Source organism: Euprymna scolopes, chromosome 29 (assembly GCF_053919585.1).
Source record: "Euprymna scolopes isolate OS-2025 chromosome 29, ASM5391958v1, whole genome shotgun sequence".
Taxonomy (NCBI): domain Eukaryota; kingdom Metazoa; phylum Mollusca; class Cephalopoda; order Sepiida; family Sepiolidae; genus Euprymna; species Euprymna scolopes.
The window spans coordinates 33,078,617-33,097,854 of record NC_136510.1 but is presented as its reverse complement, the minus strand read 5'-3'; the positions used below and the strand labels follow the sequence as shown (position 1 = coordinate 33,097,854).

General features: G+C 35.5%; 1 protein-coding gene across 2 annotated transcripts in view; it reads left to right on the top strand.

The window, feature by feature from the left end:
* The window catches only part of LOC145252576 (uncharacterized), a 442,445-nt gene that overhangs the window by 246,859 nt on the left and 176,348 nt on the right, over window positions 1-19,238 (top strand). Inside the window, exon 2 of one of the 2 annotated variants that reach the window (XM_080112223.1) lies at window positions 5,095-6,068. The exons of the other annotated variant lie outside the window; for it this stretch is intronic. Coding sequence (XP_079968349.1) covers window positions 5,095-5,230 — 136 coding nt within the window. The 3' untranslated portion in view covers window positions 5,231-6,068. Of the gene's footprint in view, window positions 1-5,094; window positions 6,069-19,238 lie in introns of those variants that run through there. 2 annotated transcript variants of the gene reach the window in all.

Here is a 19,238-nt window from a genome sequence, read left to right as displayed (position 1 = left end):
TTTAAAAGTAATTGAAACTCGCATTCTGGGGCCAAACGGACGCGATATAGCATGCGTCTAGGTTTCAACTGGTCTTTATAAAAATGTGCTCCTCATTGTTAAAGCGTAAATAAATTATTATAAAAATGCATTTGTTCGCTATTTTTATATAAGCGTTTAATTCCAGCATGCTATTAATGCCGACGATGGAAAAATGCCTGTAACGACGCAATGAAGAAAAGAAGCGACCCATGCCACCCAGTTATAGCCGACGGCATATCGATCCGTTCTGTTGCTGTTTCCATGTGCTTATAGTTTGATATCGGTTATTCCCCCGGGGAGCTAGTTGCGTTCCCAAGACGTTTTTCAACCAAGTAACTCTCCCCTGGAAACCCACAAATCAGACATCGGCATGCACCCCATAATATCCAACGCCGCACAAAAAATTGCACGAGCTATCTTTAACATACTAACCTCACTATTGGGCATTATTAACACTTCCCACATAAAAAAAGTCTGAAGATTTAATCAACAAAATAAAATTAAAAAAAACATTAATGTACAAAACAAAACTATACACAGCTTAAATATAACATCATTATATATTAATCTCCAAGCGGGGGATTTGATATTCTCCATAAATTTCCTATTTCAGTAGAAGCCGGATATCTACCCGTGGAGCACGCTACATTAGGTATAAGAGAATACTCTATCTTTTTCTCTTTTGTTATTTCTCTCTCTCTCTCTCTCTCACACACACACACACACACACACACACACACGCACACACACACACACACACTCACTCTCTTATCAAAGATTCCAAATGTATCTTACTATTATGAACCCATCCTGGGGTGGAAAATGCACCTACTATAGGCATTGAAACAAAAAAAAGATATTGATTCGTCATAATATATGTAACCCTTTCGTTTATAACGGCTCCAATAAGTGTTCCACTCAATCATTTTAGACGCAGCCATTTTTTTTCTTTCGAATGTTACGTCAAAACTGAACCATTTTCTCGATAAGTGAATTTCCATGCAAAAAAATAAAAAAATAAAATGAAAATAACGGGAAAAAAAATTAGAAGTCAATAAAAAAATAATAAAAGGAAATGTCTACTTTCAATTTTGCAATCAAAAATCGTAAAGAGAAGGGGTTATTTTTCTTTTCACTAATCTTTTATGTTTTGCCTTTTCCTAAACCCAGCCCTAACCCTAATCCTAACCCTAACTGCTAAAAATGTCAGCGATTCAGCTTTTAGAATTTGAATCTCGTATTGAGATTTGCTTTTGTATTTTTTCTTCTTCTTCTTTTGTATATGCCCTACACTTTCCCTATTTCTAATCTATCTATCTATATGATGATTGCATCCTCTTGTCAGACGAGTGCCACTCCCTCAGACACTTAAAGTCCATGAGCCCAAAAATGACTTCCATCGCCACAGAACCATTTTAATAGACAAATACCTGAGGGAGTATCTATACACATATGATGTTTAAGAGTCTTAGCTTTGTACGACAGCTAAATGTCTCTCTCAGTTCAAAAGGTTGAGATCCAGCAACAAGCAAGAGCAAGATAGCCAGCAACAAGTTAAACTGCAGACCAGCTTAATGCGGGTACTGGTCTCCCGCTTTATGTTTTTTTTAATCAGAGATTTGCTTCTCCTAGAAAGATTGCCTTCACCACGGCTTACGGGAGCCCTCTCCACCCCAATCTATCTATCTATCTATCTATCTATCTATATATATATATATATATATATATATATGTGTGTGTGTGCGTGTATATATATATATATATATATATATATATATATATATATATATATATATATATATATATATATAGTAATTTATAAAATATATATGGCGATTAAGCTACACTGAATATTCGGCTTTTCATCCACTCTAGGATTCGTCAGGCTTATAAAATATATATGGCGATTAAGCTACACTGAATATTCGGCGTTTCATCCACTCTAGGATTCGTCATGCTTATAAAATATATATGGCGATTAAGCTACACCGAATATTCGGCGTTTCATCCACTCTAGGATTCGTCAGGCTTAACTAGCTCTACCTCCGTATTGAGCACTGTTGAAGTAAATACTTAAAGTTTACGCATAAATCTATACTTTCGTATATTAATTTTATGTGAGTAAATGAAGTAATTATATATATATATATATATATATATATATATATATATATATATATATAACAAGGTATGTTGAAAAGAAATCAATAAACTGTGTGATCGTATAAGTTGTTACAATGCAAATTATTTATTGTAAAAAAACTGCTTCTTTTGGATAAACCATGGTTTCATTGATACTATTTATAAAACTCTCCATATGTCCACTTTAGCTCGTCAGCATGCTAAAGAAAGTCTGACCTAATAAAAAGAAAACGGAAAACTACAGTAGACATCGTTAGAGGCCGGACGGTGTTTATATCTAGCTGTCCCTTTATAGAAAAGTTCCATGCTGACTTGGCATCGTCGCTAATGGTTATTACGCCTTATATTATTCACCTACAACTAGGTACGTGCAATTTAATAGTGGAAACTAATAGGTCCCATGCTTTTGAAAGCTGGCTTATTATAATTTTTTTGATAGGTTTCCGGTTTCTTTTCTAAGGAACAAAAATATTTTTATACGTGAAAAAAAAATGATTATACCGGCGTCAGAAACTGGAAAGTTTGGCTAAATTTAAAAGGTAATTAAATTCGTTTCCAATTTTTTTCTCCGCAGTCTGCAAGGACCTATGGCGCAGTGGTTAGAGTACTAAGAAAATAAATTGTAAAAAGTGATATTCTCCTGAAGATTGATGGTTCAGTCCTCAGTGGGGGCGACCGAAAAATACAATTGCGAATGACTCTATCCAGTCATGGCTGACAGAACAAGAGCACACTACCCCCGTGAAATAAATAAAGGATTCCGGTCGAAGTTCCGTCCAAATTACCGAGTTCGACAGAAGCATTCCCAAGTTCGACAAGATACACATGAAAAAAGTCGGCAGTTACATCGATCGAAACGTTGTGAAATCGCACTCAAGATTAGAACAGTAGTCCGATGAATCCAAATAATACGAATAATGAAATTCATTGTAAAAAAAAATCCCTTGAAAGTTTATTATTTGTTTTCTGGGACTATTTCAGAGCTAATGAGTCAAATAAAGTTTTAAGATGTTGCATTCAACTAAAAAAAAACAACACTTTTTTTTCTTTTAAAAAAAAAAGCTTTAATGACCTCCAAACGCGAGAGTATAGTAACACATCCAGCTTTGCATAATCAAAACAACAGACAAAATGTCGCGGAAGTCAATTCTATTTTTAAATTTATAGAGGAATTGAAACATTATTTTACCTTAATTTCTGTATTTTTGAAACTTATAAAAATATTCATTAATTTAAATAATCGTATTTCGTTGTAAAAAAAGTAAAATGTTAAATAATCTATTTATTGCGGGCTTTTATCCTCATCTTTCTTAGTTGTTGTTTTACGACGTTTCGGCCAACTATTCCTCTGGCCTTCGTCAAGTGGTAACCACGAGGAGATAGGAATTCCGAATCTCCTAACTGCATTCTCAGCAATGACTGCCTTCGATAGTTGTTGTCGTCCCACCGCGTTTTTTGGCTGGCCGGCTTTGGGTAGGATTGAAACCGCTATCTTCAGACAATTCTCACCTGGAACCGTAGAGATTCAACGTTTCTAATCCACTGTGCCAGACAAAAAACGCGGTGAGACGACAACAACTATGGAAGGCAGTCATTGCTGAGAATGCAGTTAGGAGATTCGGAGTTCTAATTCCGTCGCGGTTACCACCTGACGAAGGTCAGAGGAATAGTGAAACAACAACTAAAAAGATAAGAATAACAGTTCGTAATAAATAAATGAATAAATAATACTCATCTCAATAATGAATTCCAATTAAATAATGTATATTGAAATGACTGTTTAATAAAAATTAGAATTTTGACATGATGACTGGATTTATTTTTAACGTGTTGTAAATATAAATTAGATAATTTTTTTAAATAAAAGTAAAGGCCCAGTGTAAAAATTTAATTAAAATCACTGACAATTTATTCATCGAAAAAAAAAATAAACAAAAACGATTATTTATAAATAATCAAATAGAATACGGCGAGTAGAACGCCTGTCTTATTTCTTTTTTTTATTTAGAATTTTCCCCATTATTATTGTCTAAATAAATCGTTATTAAAAAATAAAACACTTTTTTTTAATTAATTTTTTTGAAGGATCCTGGATCTCAATTTTTTTCGGACTTTTTTTTTTTTTCAACATTAGAAAAAAAATCTTTGACGGTTTACACGATCACGCTCCCAATAAAAATATTATAATCTTATAATTGCATTTGACATTTTTGTGAAAATTGTGATCACTTAAATCACATTAAATATTTTTTGCAATTATATTCTTTTTAAATGTGGAAAAATTGAATAAAAAAATGCTTTATTCAATGATAATATCGTTAGTTCGAGGAATTATTTTACTTAGAATTATATCGAATTTATTAACACGGAATATACGGGATTTTTCCTTAAACTTCCTGAACCATTTTTTTTAAATAATGGAACTGTTAACATCTACAATAATTGCTTCTTATTTTAGAAATGACAAACATAAATTCTTTTATTACTGAACCGTGATGAGTCCACAAATCGACTTGAAAAAATAGACGATTTCACCGATTTCGATGCCAATTAAATATAGCAGTGTGAAACATTCGTTAACCAGTATTAAATCGCGTGTGTGTGTGTGTCTATATATATACATATATAAAGCCTATATATCGCATATATGTATGTGTGTATATATATATATACATATATAAAGCCTATATATACATGTGTGTATATATATATATATACATATATAAAGCCTATATATCGCTTTATTGCAGGTCAATATTTCTTTTATTTTAAAATTGCTATGGAACACAGAGAAGTGAAATTTGGTTCACTAGAAGAACATAACAAAGAGCCTTATGTCCCGATTTTTTGTGGAATTTGAAGAAATTTTTTGCAATTTATGCTAATTTTTCTATTTTCTGATAATTTTAAGTGTGTACCACTTTATTTCAGGTCTCCCAACATGCCTAGAAGGGATCGATTGACAGCTAGTGAAAAGGAACGTTCTATTGCAGGCATTGCAGACGGTTTATCTCTGGTAGATCTAGCCAGAGAGCTTGGAAGAGATGGAAGAACATTGTCTTTATAAATCCAAACATTAACTCAAGAAAAGATAAAAACACAAGAAAGTCATTTTCTGAACGTGATGTAAGAAAAATTCGCCATCAACTTACCAAGCAGCCGGACAGCAACGGTGCTGCTATATTTGACAAGGTTGGAATCCCTTCCTTGCCCAGATATACACGCTGCAATGTCTGAAACGAAATTAAGTCCATAGCAAGACCGGTTTTAAAACAAAAACATAAGGAAAAACTGGCTTGAGCTCAGATATACACGAAAACCAGCTTTGAAAATGTTCTTTTCGCCGATGAGGCCAGAGCAACCCTTGATGGACCAGATTGGTGGGCCAAAGTTTAAAGTCTTCTTGGATTCCCTATTCCTCATTGATTCTGTCGTCAACAGGGAAGTGGGGGTGTCATGTTTTGGGCTGAAATAATCTGTGATTAACTAATTGGACCATTTCGAGCGCCAGAAGATATCAAACTGACAAGCTAGTCTTATATTTTACTTTTAAATGAGCATTTGTTACCCTGGCTTGATGATCGTCCATTGGCCCGTCACCGCAAATTAATTTCTGAGCACGACAATGCGCCATCCCATTCAGTCAAGGCTACAACACCCTAGCTTAAGTCATTAAGCATTAATGGGGAAAATTTGATTACATGGCCAACTTGTTCTCCAGATATAAACCCAATTGAGCGGCTCTGTTCAATAATAAAGATGAAATTTTATAAAGAAAATGATCAATTTTCGTCGAAAGATGAACTTTGGATGAAGATTTTGGAATTAACCTATAGCACCACATCATCTCAAATCCGTCGATTGACATCATCAGTTGACAAGATGCTATTCAAAGTGATTTTGAAGCATGGGAGTTATGTTGATAAATAAATATTTCCTTAAACAAAATAATGTGAAATTCTTTCTTGTTTTTTGTTATTATTGTTACTAGATACGTTCTTAATTTCATATAGATAGAAATATGGAGTTAAAATATTGTTTTATTACCGAAAATATATATTTTGAGACATTTTCAATGAAATGATATACACTTAAAATTACTAGAAAATAGAAAAATTAGCCTAACTTGCAAAATATTTGTTCAAATTCCACAAAAATCAGGGAAATAAGGCACCTTGTTATGCTCTCCCAGTGTTATACCAAATTTCACTTCTCTGCGTTTCTTAGTAATTTCAAAACTAAAAATATATTGACCTGCGATAAAGCGATGCGGAGGGTTTTATATATATATATATATATATATATATATATATATATATATGTGTGTGTGTGTGTGTGTGTGTGTGTGTATGCATGTATGTATATATATATATATATATATATATATATATATATATATATATATAATGAACTCTTTTTCTTGGTCAACGGCCAACTAGCACCGTGCATATTTGTGTGTGTGTATATCTGTATTGGGGTGGAGAGGGCTCCCGTAAGCCGTGGTGAAGGCAACCTTTCTAGGAGAAGCAAATCTGATTTAAAAAAACATAAAGCGGGAGACCAGTACCCGCATTAAGCTGGTCTGCAGTTTAATTTGTTGCTGGCTATTTTGCTCTTGCTTATTGCTGGATCTCAACATTTTGAACCGAGAGAGAGACTTCGCTGTCGTACAAAGCTAAGACTCTGTAACATCATCTTTGTATAGATACTCCCTCGGGCATTTGGGCTCATGGATTTTAAATGTCTGAGGGAGTGGCACTCGTCTGACAAGACGTTGCAATCATCATATATATATATATATATATAGCCAGTAGAGTTTAGTTTCCTAGAAGTACATCCAATGAAACAACATGTGTCTACCAAAGAGTGCTCAATGAGTGAACAGAGCAGGTATATTAAATTTATTTAAACAAACATTAATGGCTACATATGTGCATACATGTTTCTGTAATCACCCGCGTTTTCGACAATAATTCTTGGCCTGAAGACGTAATCCCTGAACGCGGGTGATTACAGAAACATGTATGCACATATGTAGCCATTAATGTTTGTATAAATAAATTTAATATATATATATATATGTATATATATGTGTATGTATGCATGTATATATATATATATATATATATATATAATTGATGTTAAATTATAATGATCAATTCTTTATTCATTTTTTTTTTTTTTTGCCGAACTTGATATAATGGAATGTAACTTTAAAATTGTTTTGCCTACAAACAAACAACCTAGAATAAACAAGGAATTATCAGGATCTTTTGTTCACGTATCTCATCAGAAAACCAGCACATCACTTTTCGAATTATTTGAAAATCGGCAGTTAAAATTATTAGGCTGAGAAGTAAGTCCTTGCGGAATTTTTAATTTTGGTTTGAAACAATGCATTTTCATATAAGTTTTCGTTATAATACCTGTATTTTAAATAACATATTAAAGAGTGTTTTTCGCTCAGCAATAATCGTTTGAATTACAATCTTTTAAAACAATTATGTTTTCTTTTCGGAATCTTGAATAGATGGAAAAAAGCAAATCCGCAGAATTTCCTCATTTCAATTTATGCTAGGTCGACAAGCTGCTGAAACAGTATACGACGATCTCCAACTACTTTAGATCGATTGGAAAAAAAAACTTGATAAACGGATGCCTCACGAATTGAAGGTCAACCGAAAACAACGCCGTTATGAAGTGTTACCTTCCACGCATTTTACGCAATAAGAACGATCCGTTTCTTGAACGGTTTGTTACTTGCTATAAAAAGTGGGGTTCTTTACTACAAGCGACGATGCCTAGCTCGGTGGTTAGATGCCGACGATGCTCCACGGTATTTCCCTAAACCAAAGTTTTACCGAAAGAAGGTCATGCTGACTGTTCGGTGGTCTGCGACTTGTCTTATCCATTACAGATGTTTGAATGCAGGCGAAATCATTACGGCGGAGACGTATTGTCAACAGGTAGATGAAACGCATCAAAATCTTCGACAACAACACCTAGCACTAGTCAACAAAAACGGCCCAATTCTCCTCTACGACATTGCCCGAGCGCATGTTGCTAAAGCGACCCTACAGAAGTTGAACGAATTGGGCTACGAAACTTTTTATCATCCGCCATACTCTCCAAACTTCTCACTTACTGACTACCACCTTTTAAGCATCTTTTTTTTTATTACATTTTCACCCCAAACAAGGCAAATTGCCACTTTGGTGTAGAGGCTACTATCAGGGGCAACAACTACTGGGGTACTATGTAGGGATTTGGGCAGCAAGATGTCGGTTCACGTTACACTTGAACTTCTGCACGTCAGTACTGTTGGGGAAGCAGGGACCCGGAATGGAATTCCAGAGTCTAGCGGTTCTGGGGAAGAAACTATTGGAGTAAAAAGATCTTTTACATCTAGGGATCTCTACAGTGTGGTGGTGGGATTTAGCAGCCTGTCGGGTTTGTCGAGGGTGCTCACGTCGTGGGGGCACAAGTGTCTGAAGTTCGTCAGAGCATTCACCACTAAAATATTTGTAGAAAAGGCAGAGGGATGCAGCATTTCGTCGATGGGACAGAGGCTGAAGCTTAGATGCCAGTTCAGGGCCTATCAGGTTTGCGACTCTCTTTTGAACCTTGTCAAGGAGCGAGAGACTAGTAGCAGATGCACCAGCCCAGATGTGACAGCAATACTCCATACATGGGCGAATGGTGGCCTTATAGAGGTACAGGATACTTTCGGGTGTTAGTAGTTTTCTAGCACGGTAGAGAGAGCCCACCTTTCTTGCAGCGGCCCTGGCAATGCCTTCAATGTAATTGTTCCAACTCATGTTTCCGACCATATTCCGCGCGAGAAATGCTTTAAAAACCTAAGCGATATCATAAATGCCTTCAGCGACTTCATCGTCACCAGAACGGAAGACATTTACGTTTCTCGCATAAATCCATTTGTCTAGCGTTGGCAAAAGTGTTTTGATTTTCGTGGTGCTTATTTTTTCGATCAATCAGTTTTTGTTTGAGCCGAAACATGTTCATCTTAATTAAAGTTTAAAACTACGTGAACTTTCTGTTTACCCTGATAAAACGGTTCACATTGTTTGTTGTTCAGTCGTAACATTAATCGATTTTTCATATAGAACAGTTCCGGTAAAGTATATTTAAAATACATGTGTGAAGGAGGAAGATTAGTCGGAATCGGAAATCGAAAAAAATCAGAACATTTTGGGGTATCAGAATGGGTATCAAAATCGGTAAACATTATGCATATTTTCTAGTGTTGGGACGATTAATCGCAATCGGAATCGGAAATATAAAAATAAATAAATAAAATAAAAACACTACCCCCTCCCCTCCCGAACACACACACACACACACACACACACACAACGTCCACCATATCGTTATGTACCTAGAATTCTGCTAGTCTCCTATTTCCGATATGACTTAAAGATGGGCAGGTCGTATTTTCCAAGCTCTTAAGCTAAGGTTTAAAAATATTTCTAACTAACTTTTGAAACCTATTTCGTGCTAATTACCGATAATTGTTTCCTTATTTCAGCTTTGACTTAAAAACCAGTAACTTAATCTTAACTAGCTTGTCATGTTTTTTTTTGGTATTTTTTATTGTTCTGAATTCTTTTTTTGCCAAATATGACATTAACCAATACTGTCTTTTTACATGTAAAACGAAAAAAAAGTCACCCATGAAAACGAGAACCCTGCAAAATAAACCTTAATCTATTATCTAAACTCGAATGTAAATTACAACAAATTAAGCTGACTTCACATACTCATAAAAGTTCATTATTGGATTTTAATTATGAGGTGAAGCTCAAATGATTCAAACTCGAGATAGATAACGGCAAAACATCCCCATATGAATATGGGAGGGAGATTATCTTCAAACAGCGTCCTGAATTCATAATTTAGCATCGGATTTATACTAAGTAGATATTAATAAGTCCCTCGTACCTATGCCCTTTTTTTAATGGAGAGTAGATAATGCAGTGGATGTGTTATCGGCAGCTCCAGTAACTCTCGCTTCTCCTTTTTTGTCTCTCAGTCCTCATTACAATAAGTGATTTTTCTGACAAAGAGTGAAAAAAGCTGCTTCCCATGTCGGTAGTACTACGTGAACAGTAGTCTGAGATGTCAGAAATTTTTCTGTCTCTATGTCTATCCTTGTGGCCATGTCACTAGTAAGAGTGCTGGAGGTAAACGTTTCGTCTGGGCTGACGTTATCCGCCTGATAGTCAGGGACCCGGACCTTAGATTAACCACTAAGGAGGCTGTTCTATCAGCAGGTGCAAAGTACTGAAACTGCTGTATTGCCATTTGGTTGATGGACCACTCCGTCGTATCAGTTAAGATAAAAATGAAATGTAATAAGTCCCCAAACGTACCCCTCCACCGTACTGTATACCGATACTCCATGGCTGACTGGGATAGCTTCCGTACATTCATATCTGATTTACCTCTGCATTCCATGTTTAAAAAGGATGTGTCGTCCATAGTATCAGATCTGACCGAATGGCTAATTGTGGGCATAGACCAATTCATACCATCTAAAAATTCCAACAAAAACCCAACAGCCAGCCATGGTTCTCCCCAGAATGTGCTGCTGCCATCGCGCACAGAAATCACTTTTTCCATAGCTACCAACGTAATAGATGTGCTGAGACTAAAGCTGCTTTCAGGAACGCCAGCAACCACTGTAAAGGAGTAATAAAAATGCAAGAGAGCTATATGGTCAGTCTGTTAAATCCAAAGTAACTGATCAGCGGCTTGGTTCCCACCAGTTTATGGCAAATAACAAATAGGATCCTGAACAGAAGTGTGCGTTCTATCCCAACCATTATCAATGGACCTGAGGTCATCTCGTCAGCATTAGACAAGGCCAAACTATTTGGCAAGAACTTTGCAGCTAATTCTACCCTATGCGACGAAGGCCATTAACTCCCCGTATTTCCTCCTATAACAGACAACATGCTCTGCAACATACAAATATCTATGCGTGATGTCGCCAAGCTAATCAAGAACCTTGATTCCAGTAAAGCAACTGGCCCTGACAGCATTCCAATTATCGTTTTAAAAAAGCTTCAACCTGAACTTGCTACCATACTTACGAAACTGTTTAAGCGATGCCTTAAGGAGAAGTGCTTTCCAACACCCTAGAAAACCTCATCAGTATGCCCTGTATTTAAGAATTCAGGTGATAAGTCATCTCTCTCTCAGTACAGACCAATAAGTCTCCTGTGTCTCATGAGTAAGTTGCTGGAATCCATATTAAATAGAGAAATAGTCAACCACCTCAGCAAAAATAAACTTCTTAGTAACATGCAATATGGTTTCCTTTCTGCAAGGTCTACCGCAGATATGCTAACGGTTATATCTCATAGGATTAGTGAATCGCTTGACAAAGGCTTCCTTTCTAGGGCAATTGCTCCACATATCAAAGGCCTTCGACAAGGTATGGTATAAAGCCTACTTCACAAGATTTCCAGCTACGGTATAACTGGAAATGTTTTCTTTATCATTAAATCATTTCTCTTTGATAGGCTCATAAGAGTAGTGGTAAATGGACAAAAAATCAGAAGCCTGCAGTATTAATGCTGGAGTCCCTCAGGGGTCCGTCCTGGGCCCAACTCTTTTCCTGATCTTAAATCATTAGTTGACATCTATGCTGATGACACGACCATCTACGGCAACACATCAAAGGTTGTAAATGACAAAGCTCTCTCTGATTCTCTCCGCTCTGATCTCGAGCGCGTGGTTCAGTGGGGGAAGAGGTAGCTGGTTACCTTTAATGCATCTAAAACCAAACTCCTATATTTGCATCATCAACGCTCTGATCCCCATCTGGCATCAATGAAATGGGTGGCTCTCGTCTAGGAGAAGCCTTATGTTTTGACAAGCTTCTGGGCTTGACCTTTACTCCTCATCTGAAATGGAACACGTACATCAAATCTGTTGCCAAGGTCGCTGGAAAGATGGTGGGATCCTTCTATCGCTCCAGAAGATATCTCACTACTGATGCAATTCTCTATCTCTATAAAAGCTAAGTTCGCCCAATGATGGAATACTGCTGCCATATTTGGGCAGGAGCTGTTAAAAACAGCCTATCCTGCCTTAACAGAGTACAAAATAGAATTCGTGGCTTAGTGGGGGATGCCATTTTCTCTTCCCTGCAACCTCTCTCTCACAGAAGAAACGTTGCGAGCCTATCTTTTTTATCGTTATTTCCATGGCAGGTGCTCTTCTGAGCTCCAATCTCTAGTCTTCCTTCGCAAATCTTTTTCGAAAAACACCCATCTAGCTGAATCCACTGTCAAAAATTTTCCCCACTCTTTATCTGTGCCTAAATCAAAACGTGGATTCCATGAACAAAGCTTCTTTCTTAGAACTGCACGCCTGTGGAACTCTATTCCGTCTGCCTGCTTCCCACCTGACTACAACTTGGATGTCTTCAAGTCCAACGTAAACAAATTCCTGATGAACCGCCCCTTTAAGTAGACATTTTTATTAAATCCCTACACTAACGTACTGTACATGCAATAACCCTTATCCCTGAGTGGCTTCCGGGCCTTGGTAAGTGGTGATCACCTTCTAAAAAAAAAAGAATCGGGAATCGAAACAATTGGAAAATTTGGGGTATCGGACTCGGTATCCAAATCGGAAAAATTGATGCCTATTTTCCGATGCCAAAACGATTCTTTTAATTGTTTTTTTTTATTTGATTTTGTTTAAAGTAAAATTTTCCATTGCTGGTAATAATGATAAAATAATAAATATTTATTGATTTTAAAATACCAGTAAAGCTAAAATCGATAGATCATCCTTCACAAGTTTATTTTGACGTTTACGAAACTATCTGCACATTGAACACGTGTTTTTACGAAAATCGGGGGAAATAATAACCTTATAATTAAATAATTAGAGATTTATACAGAATCGGAATCAGTAATTGTATCGGAACCGGGAAAATATTGGAATTATCCCATCACTAATATTTTCTGATGCCGTAAACAGTTCTTTTAATTGTTTTTATTTCTCCGCTTTTTTTTTCTTTTGCTTTATTTATTTTTTTTTATTATTATTATTATTATTTTTTTTTTTTTTTTTTTTTTTTTTTTTTTTAAAACTTAATTTACTTCGATTCGCATTAATGATGAAATGATAAATATTTACCTAAACGTAATATCCATGGGTGAATTTTTCACATTTCTGAAAATATATGCACATTTTACATGCGTTTTTTAGTAATCCAATCGCCTTTCTGTCCACCAATAGTCCCCCCCCAAAAAAGGTTTATATCTAAAAATCTAAAATAATCGAGATCGGAATTGGTAATTGTATCAGAATCCGGAATTTAGAACAAAGTCGGTAATCGTATTGTAATCGGGAAAAATGTTGGAATCGTCTCATTGCTAATATATATATATATATATATATATATATATATATATATATATATATATATATATATATAAGAACAAAGAATTAATAAAACGTGTTAAAAAACACTGTAAGAAGAGTTAAAATCACATTAAATTTTCAAAAAGGAAACACAAATTAATCGGATTATCCTTAATCCACGGAGTTTCGAAAAAAATATTTTCCTTCTCATCAGAGGGGAGAAATAAGCAAAATTCAGAATCGGATTTTCCTTGAAAATCATATAATGAAACTGCAAGTAAGCCATACCTCTGTCTCACAGAAGAGATGTTGCGAGTTTGTCTCTGCTTTATCGTTATTTTCATGGAAAGTGTTCAACTGAGCTTCAATCTATGGTCCCCCCTCGCCAAACTTTCACAAGAAACACTAGACTAGCTGAAAACATTATCAATAATTTTCCCCACTCTTTATCTGTACCTAAACCTAAACATAGATTCCATGATCAAAGCTTCTTTCTTAGAACTGCACGCCTGTGGAATTGTCTTCCGTTTTCCTGCTTTCCAGCTTTCTATAATATGGTTGTCTTCAAGTCCAACGTGAACAAATTTCTAATGAGCCGTTCCACTTAAGTTAACAAATTTACCAAACTTCCATTACTATCGATTACTATATTGTCCTTTTGACTACTCTACACTCTTTAACCCTTATCCTTGAGTGGCCTATCGGCCTTGATAAGTGGTGACGTTTGTGTAAAAAAAAAACTTGGCAATGGTTAATAAATAGTGAAGCAGAGGGAATGGGGGAAAAATGATTTCACGTGTATGGATGGTCCAGTGAAGAATAGAATATCCAATAACGGTAAAATCCAAGAAAAGTTGGTAAAAGTCCGGTATCCAGAAGTAAAAATCCAAAAGAATCGCGTTACTGGAAGATATTGCGATGTCATCCAAAAGGAAGAATTCTGCGAAATAATTTACAAATGTGTACAAGGAAAAAAGAGTGAGTTCATTATATTATTATGAAAAGAAAGATAAATTGTGCTTAGAATGAAAAAAAATGGAGAGACTTCAAGACGATATATATATATATATATATATATATATATATATATATATATATATATATATATATATATATATAACGTCTGGCGTTGTTTATTTTTTTATATATTTTTATTCTTTTCCTTGCCTCATGGGTAGAATCATATTAGAAGAGCCATTATCATAAATCGAGTGTTTCATTCTTCTTACCATAGTTAAGTGCTTGAACTTTGCGAGTTAAGAATAAAAAAGAAACACTCACACACGTATGTATGTATGTATATATATATATATATATATACACACATATATATATGAATATATATATTTTTATAAACATATTTATATATATGTGTGTGTGTGCATATATATGTGTATGTATGTGTGTGTGTATATATATATATGTGTATATATGTGTATATATATTTACACACACACAGATATATATATATATATATATATATATATATATATATATATATATATATATATATAATATTCTGACGAGTCAAAGAACCCTGAGCCCGGATGTTGATGAGTTCATTTTGTCTTCATCGAAACGAAAACCGCCGACAGATTCTTTGTTCTTTTGTTCTTTTTTTCCGATTTTTTTTTTTTTTGTTGTTGTTTTTTATTTTTCCGTTTTGATTTTCCCTTTTTTTTTCATTTCGTTTCTTATTTTTCCCCAATTTATTTCGCTGCTTTATTTTGCTTTCCCTCTTCTTTTGTTTAGATATTGGGGAGGAGGCTTTTCATATATTGTTCGCATTGTTATTTTTTTATCATTATTTCTGTTCTATTGAGATTCTTATTTAGAAATTTTGGAAAATGAAGTAGAAAGAGAGCGAGAAAAAATTCGAAAGACAGAGTAAAAATACATTGATACATAATCAAAGGCAGTACAATATGTATGTGTACATATATGTGTGTGTGTTTAGTAGTAGTAGTAGTAGTAGTAGTAGTAGTAGTAGTAGTAGTAGTAGTAGTAGTAGTAGTATGCTATAAAAATATATGATACATTGCACCTTTTGTGTTTCATCCTTTCCTGGACTAATCAGGATAAGATGCATTCCAGCCTGAGGAGGATGGGTGGATGAACTACTGAAGAGTTTGTGGGGCTTAATTGCCATTTTTAATGACTCACTATGCAGTTCTACTTGTGCATTGAGCACTGTTGAAGTAAATACTAAAAATTGATAGATAAAATATATCTCTTTATAACATTTTATGCAGATACATTAATCTCTCTCTCTCTCTCTCTCGTTATATATATATATATATATATATATATATATATATATATATATATATATATATATATATATATATCAAGTTGACAAGACAGTTCTTACGGTTTTTACTTTTAAATTTAGATGAAAATATCTCGGCTCAAATAAAAAGATTTATTAATCGAATTTAATAAACACAATTTTTCAACGCAAGGAAAGTGTATTTACGCCAGTCACGTAAAAGTATTGCGCTCTGGTGGCGATGGTTTTTGATATCAATTTCTGAAGCATCTATCACGGAGAAAGTTATCGAGATACGTGGAAAAGTGGTAGTCCATTGGTGAGAGGTTTGGATAGTATGGCGGATGAAACAGAGTTTCGTAGCCCAATTCGTCGAACCTCTGCAGGGTCGGTTTAGCAACGTGGATGAAACAATGTTGACCGTTTCTCTTGAGTAATGATTAGTGTTTTTTGTCGAAGTTTCGGATACACATAATCTATTTGTTGGCAGTACTTCATCACCCTTATGGTTTCACCTGCATTCAAAAAACTCATGGATGAGATCAGTCGCAGACCACAAAACAGTAAGCACAGCCTTCTGTTGATGCAACCCTGGCTTCGGGAAGTGTCATGGAGTTTCATAGGCGTCTAACCACTGAGCTAAGTGTCGCCGGTTGTCGTACAGAACCCACTTTTCATCAACATCCGATGGCTGACCACTACGCTCATCAGTTGCAAAACTCCCGTCGCCGCTACAAAATTTCTTAAACCACCATTCTACTACGTGTTCAGTAGTTGTTCCTGTCAAAACGCTTCCTTGATATCGAGAGCTATTTTAGTAGCTTTTCTGGCCTAGCTTGAATTGAAATAAGAAAATTGTGCGAATTTAAATTTTTTGCCATCTTGTATTCAACGTTCTTAAAAGAAGATATACTCGTTTTTACACGATTGTAATTTAAACGATCAGATAGAGCAATAAACGTTCCTTAAAATGATATATAAAGTGAAGGTATTATAATGAAAACTTTTCGGGAAATACATCATTTGAAATAAAGATTAAAATTCCGCAGGAATATTCTTCTAGCTATCGACCTACAACAGAAGCACACACCGATACACACATCTTTTACAAATATAAACAAATTAGTATAACGATTAAACACCCGCCATATTTTCAAACTGAAGTATAAACTTCACAAAATTGATCTCAAACAGCAAATTAAGAACTAAGGGATGTCCGGATCTAATACAAAATCTTACCACTAAAGAACTCTCAAACATCGAAATTGAAGCCCTCAGTTTTGGACTAAAATTCGCAGCTGGCATGAATTTGAATATTACGACCAACACAATTTTTAATAATTACAAACATGAAAACCCAGATTTAAAAAAAAAGTTTTCATACAGGGTGTTATTTCAATCGCAACTACTCAGCTCTATGAAACTGTACTACGAAAGAGATACATAGATGCCTTGAAACACCTAGCGAATAACAAGAACATGATTATATCACTAGCTGATAAAGGTGGTGGTATAATAATAATAATGAAAAAAGACACATATCTGGAGAAAGTTTCTACACTGGTGGGAGACAGAGACACGTATACCAACATTGATTTAAATGGAGTAAATAGAAGCATTGATACTTTAAACAAACCTTTTTTAAAAAAAACTTATAAAAAACAGCGAAACTTGGACATCATACATTGAATACCACCCCAATATTCCGTCATTATATGCCCCCCCCCCCAAACTCGCAAACCGGATATCCCTATGCTCCCCATAATATGGTATCAATAGTGCAACACATAACAGTGCATATAACATCATTATGTACTGATGTCCCCATTTAAAATTGTTAAAATTCACTCCATACCTACCTAAAAATCAAACATTAACTTGCCATTTCCCCCCCCCCCAAAAAAAAACTTTTATAAAAATTATTAGACTTATAACTGACATGACATATTTTCAATTCAATAACAATTTTTACAAGCAAAATTTCGGTCTTCCTATTGGTAACCTTCTTAGTGGAGTATTAGTCTGCCGTTTCTTGGAATTCCTAGAATCTGGTCTATTCAAATGTAGATTACCTCCAAGCAGAATATTTTAGATACATTGACGAGCGGTAGCTCTAGATATATCTAAGGCTTTTGACAGGGTATGGCATGAGGGTCTCCTCAGTAAAATCAGATCATACGGTATCACTGGTAGAATACTTAACATAATTAAATCCTTCTTAGATAAGAGAAAAATCCAGGTAGTCCTCGACGGTCGCACATCTAAACAATATGATATAAATGCGGGAGTGCCCCAGGGTTCTATCCTTGGACCTCTATTGTTCCTGATATTCATAAATGACCTCCCCGACAACATTGCCTCTGAGATGGGTATATATGCTGACGACACTACACTCTATGGCAGACACGACAGGAAGACAAATGAACACATTTCTAAAGAAATGGCAGAAACACTAGAGGAAGACCTCCAATCTGTAGTGGAATGGGGACAAAAGTGGTTGGTCGCGTTCAATGCTGCCAAGACTAAACTAGTTTCATTCAATAATTACAAGAAACCCTCTCTACCATCCATAGCAATGGCCAACGACTCTTTATCTGAGAGTCCATCTTTCAAACTCCTTGGCCTAACGTTCACAGGAAACATGAGTTGGAACAATTACATTGAAGGCATTGCCAGGGCCGCCGCAAGAAAGGTAGACTCTCTCTACCGTGCTAGAAAACTACTAACACCCGAAAGTATCCTGTACCTCTATAAGGCCACCATTCTCCCATGTATGGAGTATTGCTGCCACATCTGGGCTGGTGCATCTGCTACTAGTCTCTCGCTCCTTGACAAGGTTCAAAAGAGAGTCGTAAACCTGATAGGCCCTGAACTGGCATCTAAGCTTCAGCCTCTGTCCCATCGACGAAATGTTGCATCCCTCTGCCTTTTCTACAAGTATTTTAGTGGTGAATGCTCTGACGAACTGCAATCACTTGTGCCCCCACGACGCGAGCACCCTCGACAAACCCGACAGGCTACTAGATCCCACCCCCACACTGTAGAGGTCCCTAGATGTAAAAGATCTTTTTACTCCAATAGTTTCTTCCCCAGAACCGCAAGACTCTGGAATTCCATTCCAGGTCCCTGCTTCCCCAACAGTACTGACATGCAGAAGTTCAAGTGTAACGTGAACCGACACCTTGCTGCCCAAATCCGTACATAGTACCCCAGTAGTTGTTGCCCCTGATAGTAGCCCCCTACACCAAAGTGGCAATTTGCCTTGTTTGGGGTGAAAATGTAATAAAAAAAATAAATAAAAAATAAAATAAAATTTTAGTTTTTCTTCCTGAAAACGCGCACATAGACAAATTAGAGTCATTTATCCATTTATTTATTGCGGATTATTATCCTAATCTTTTTT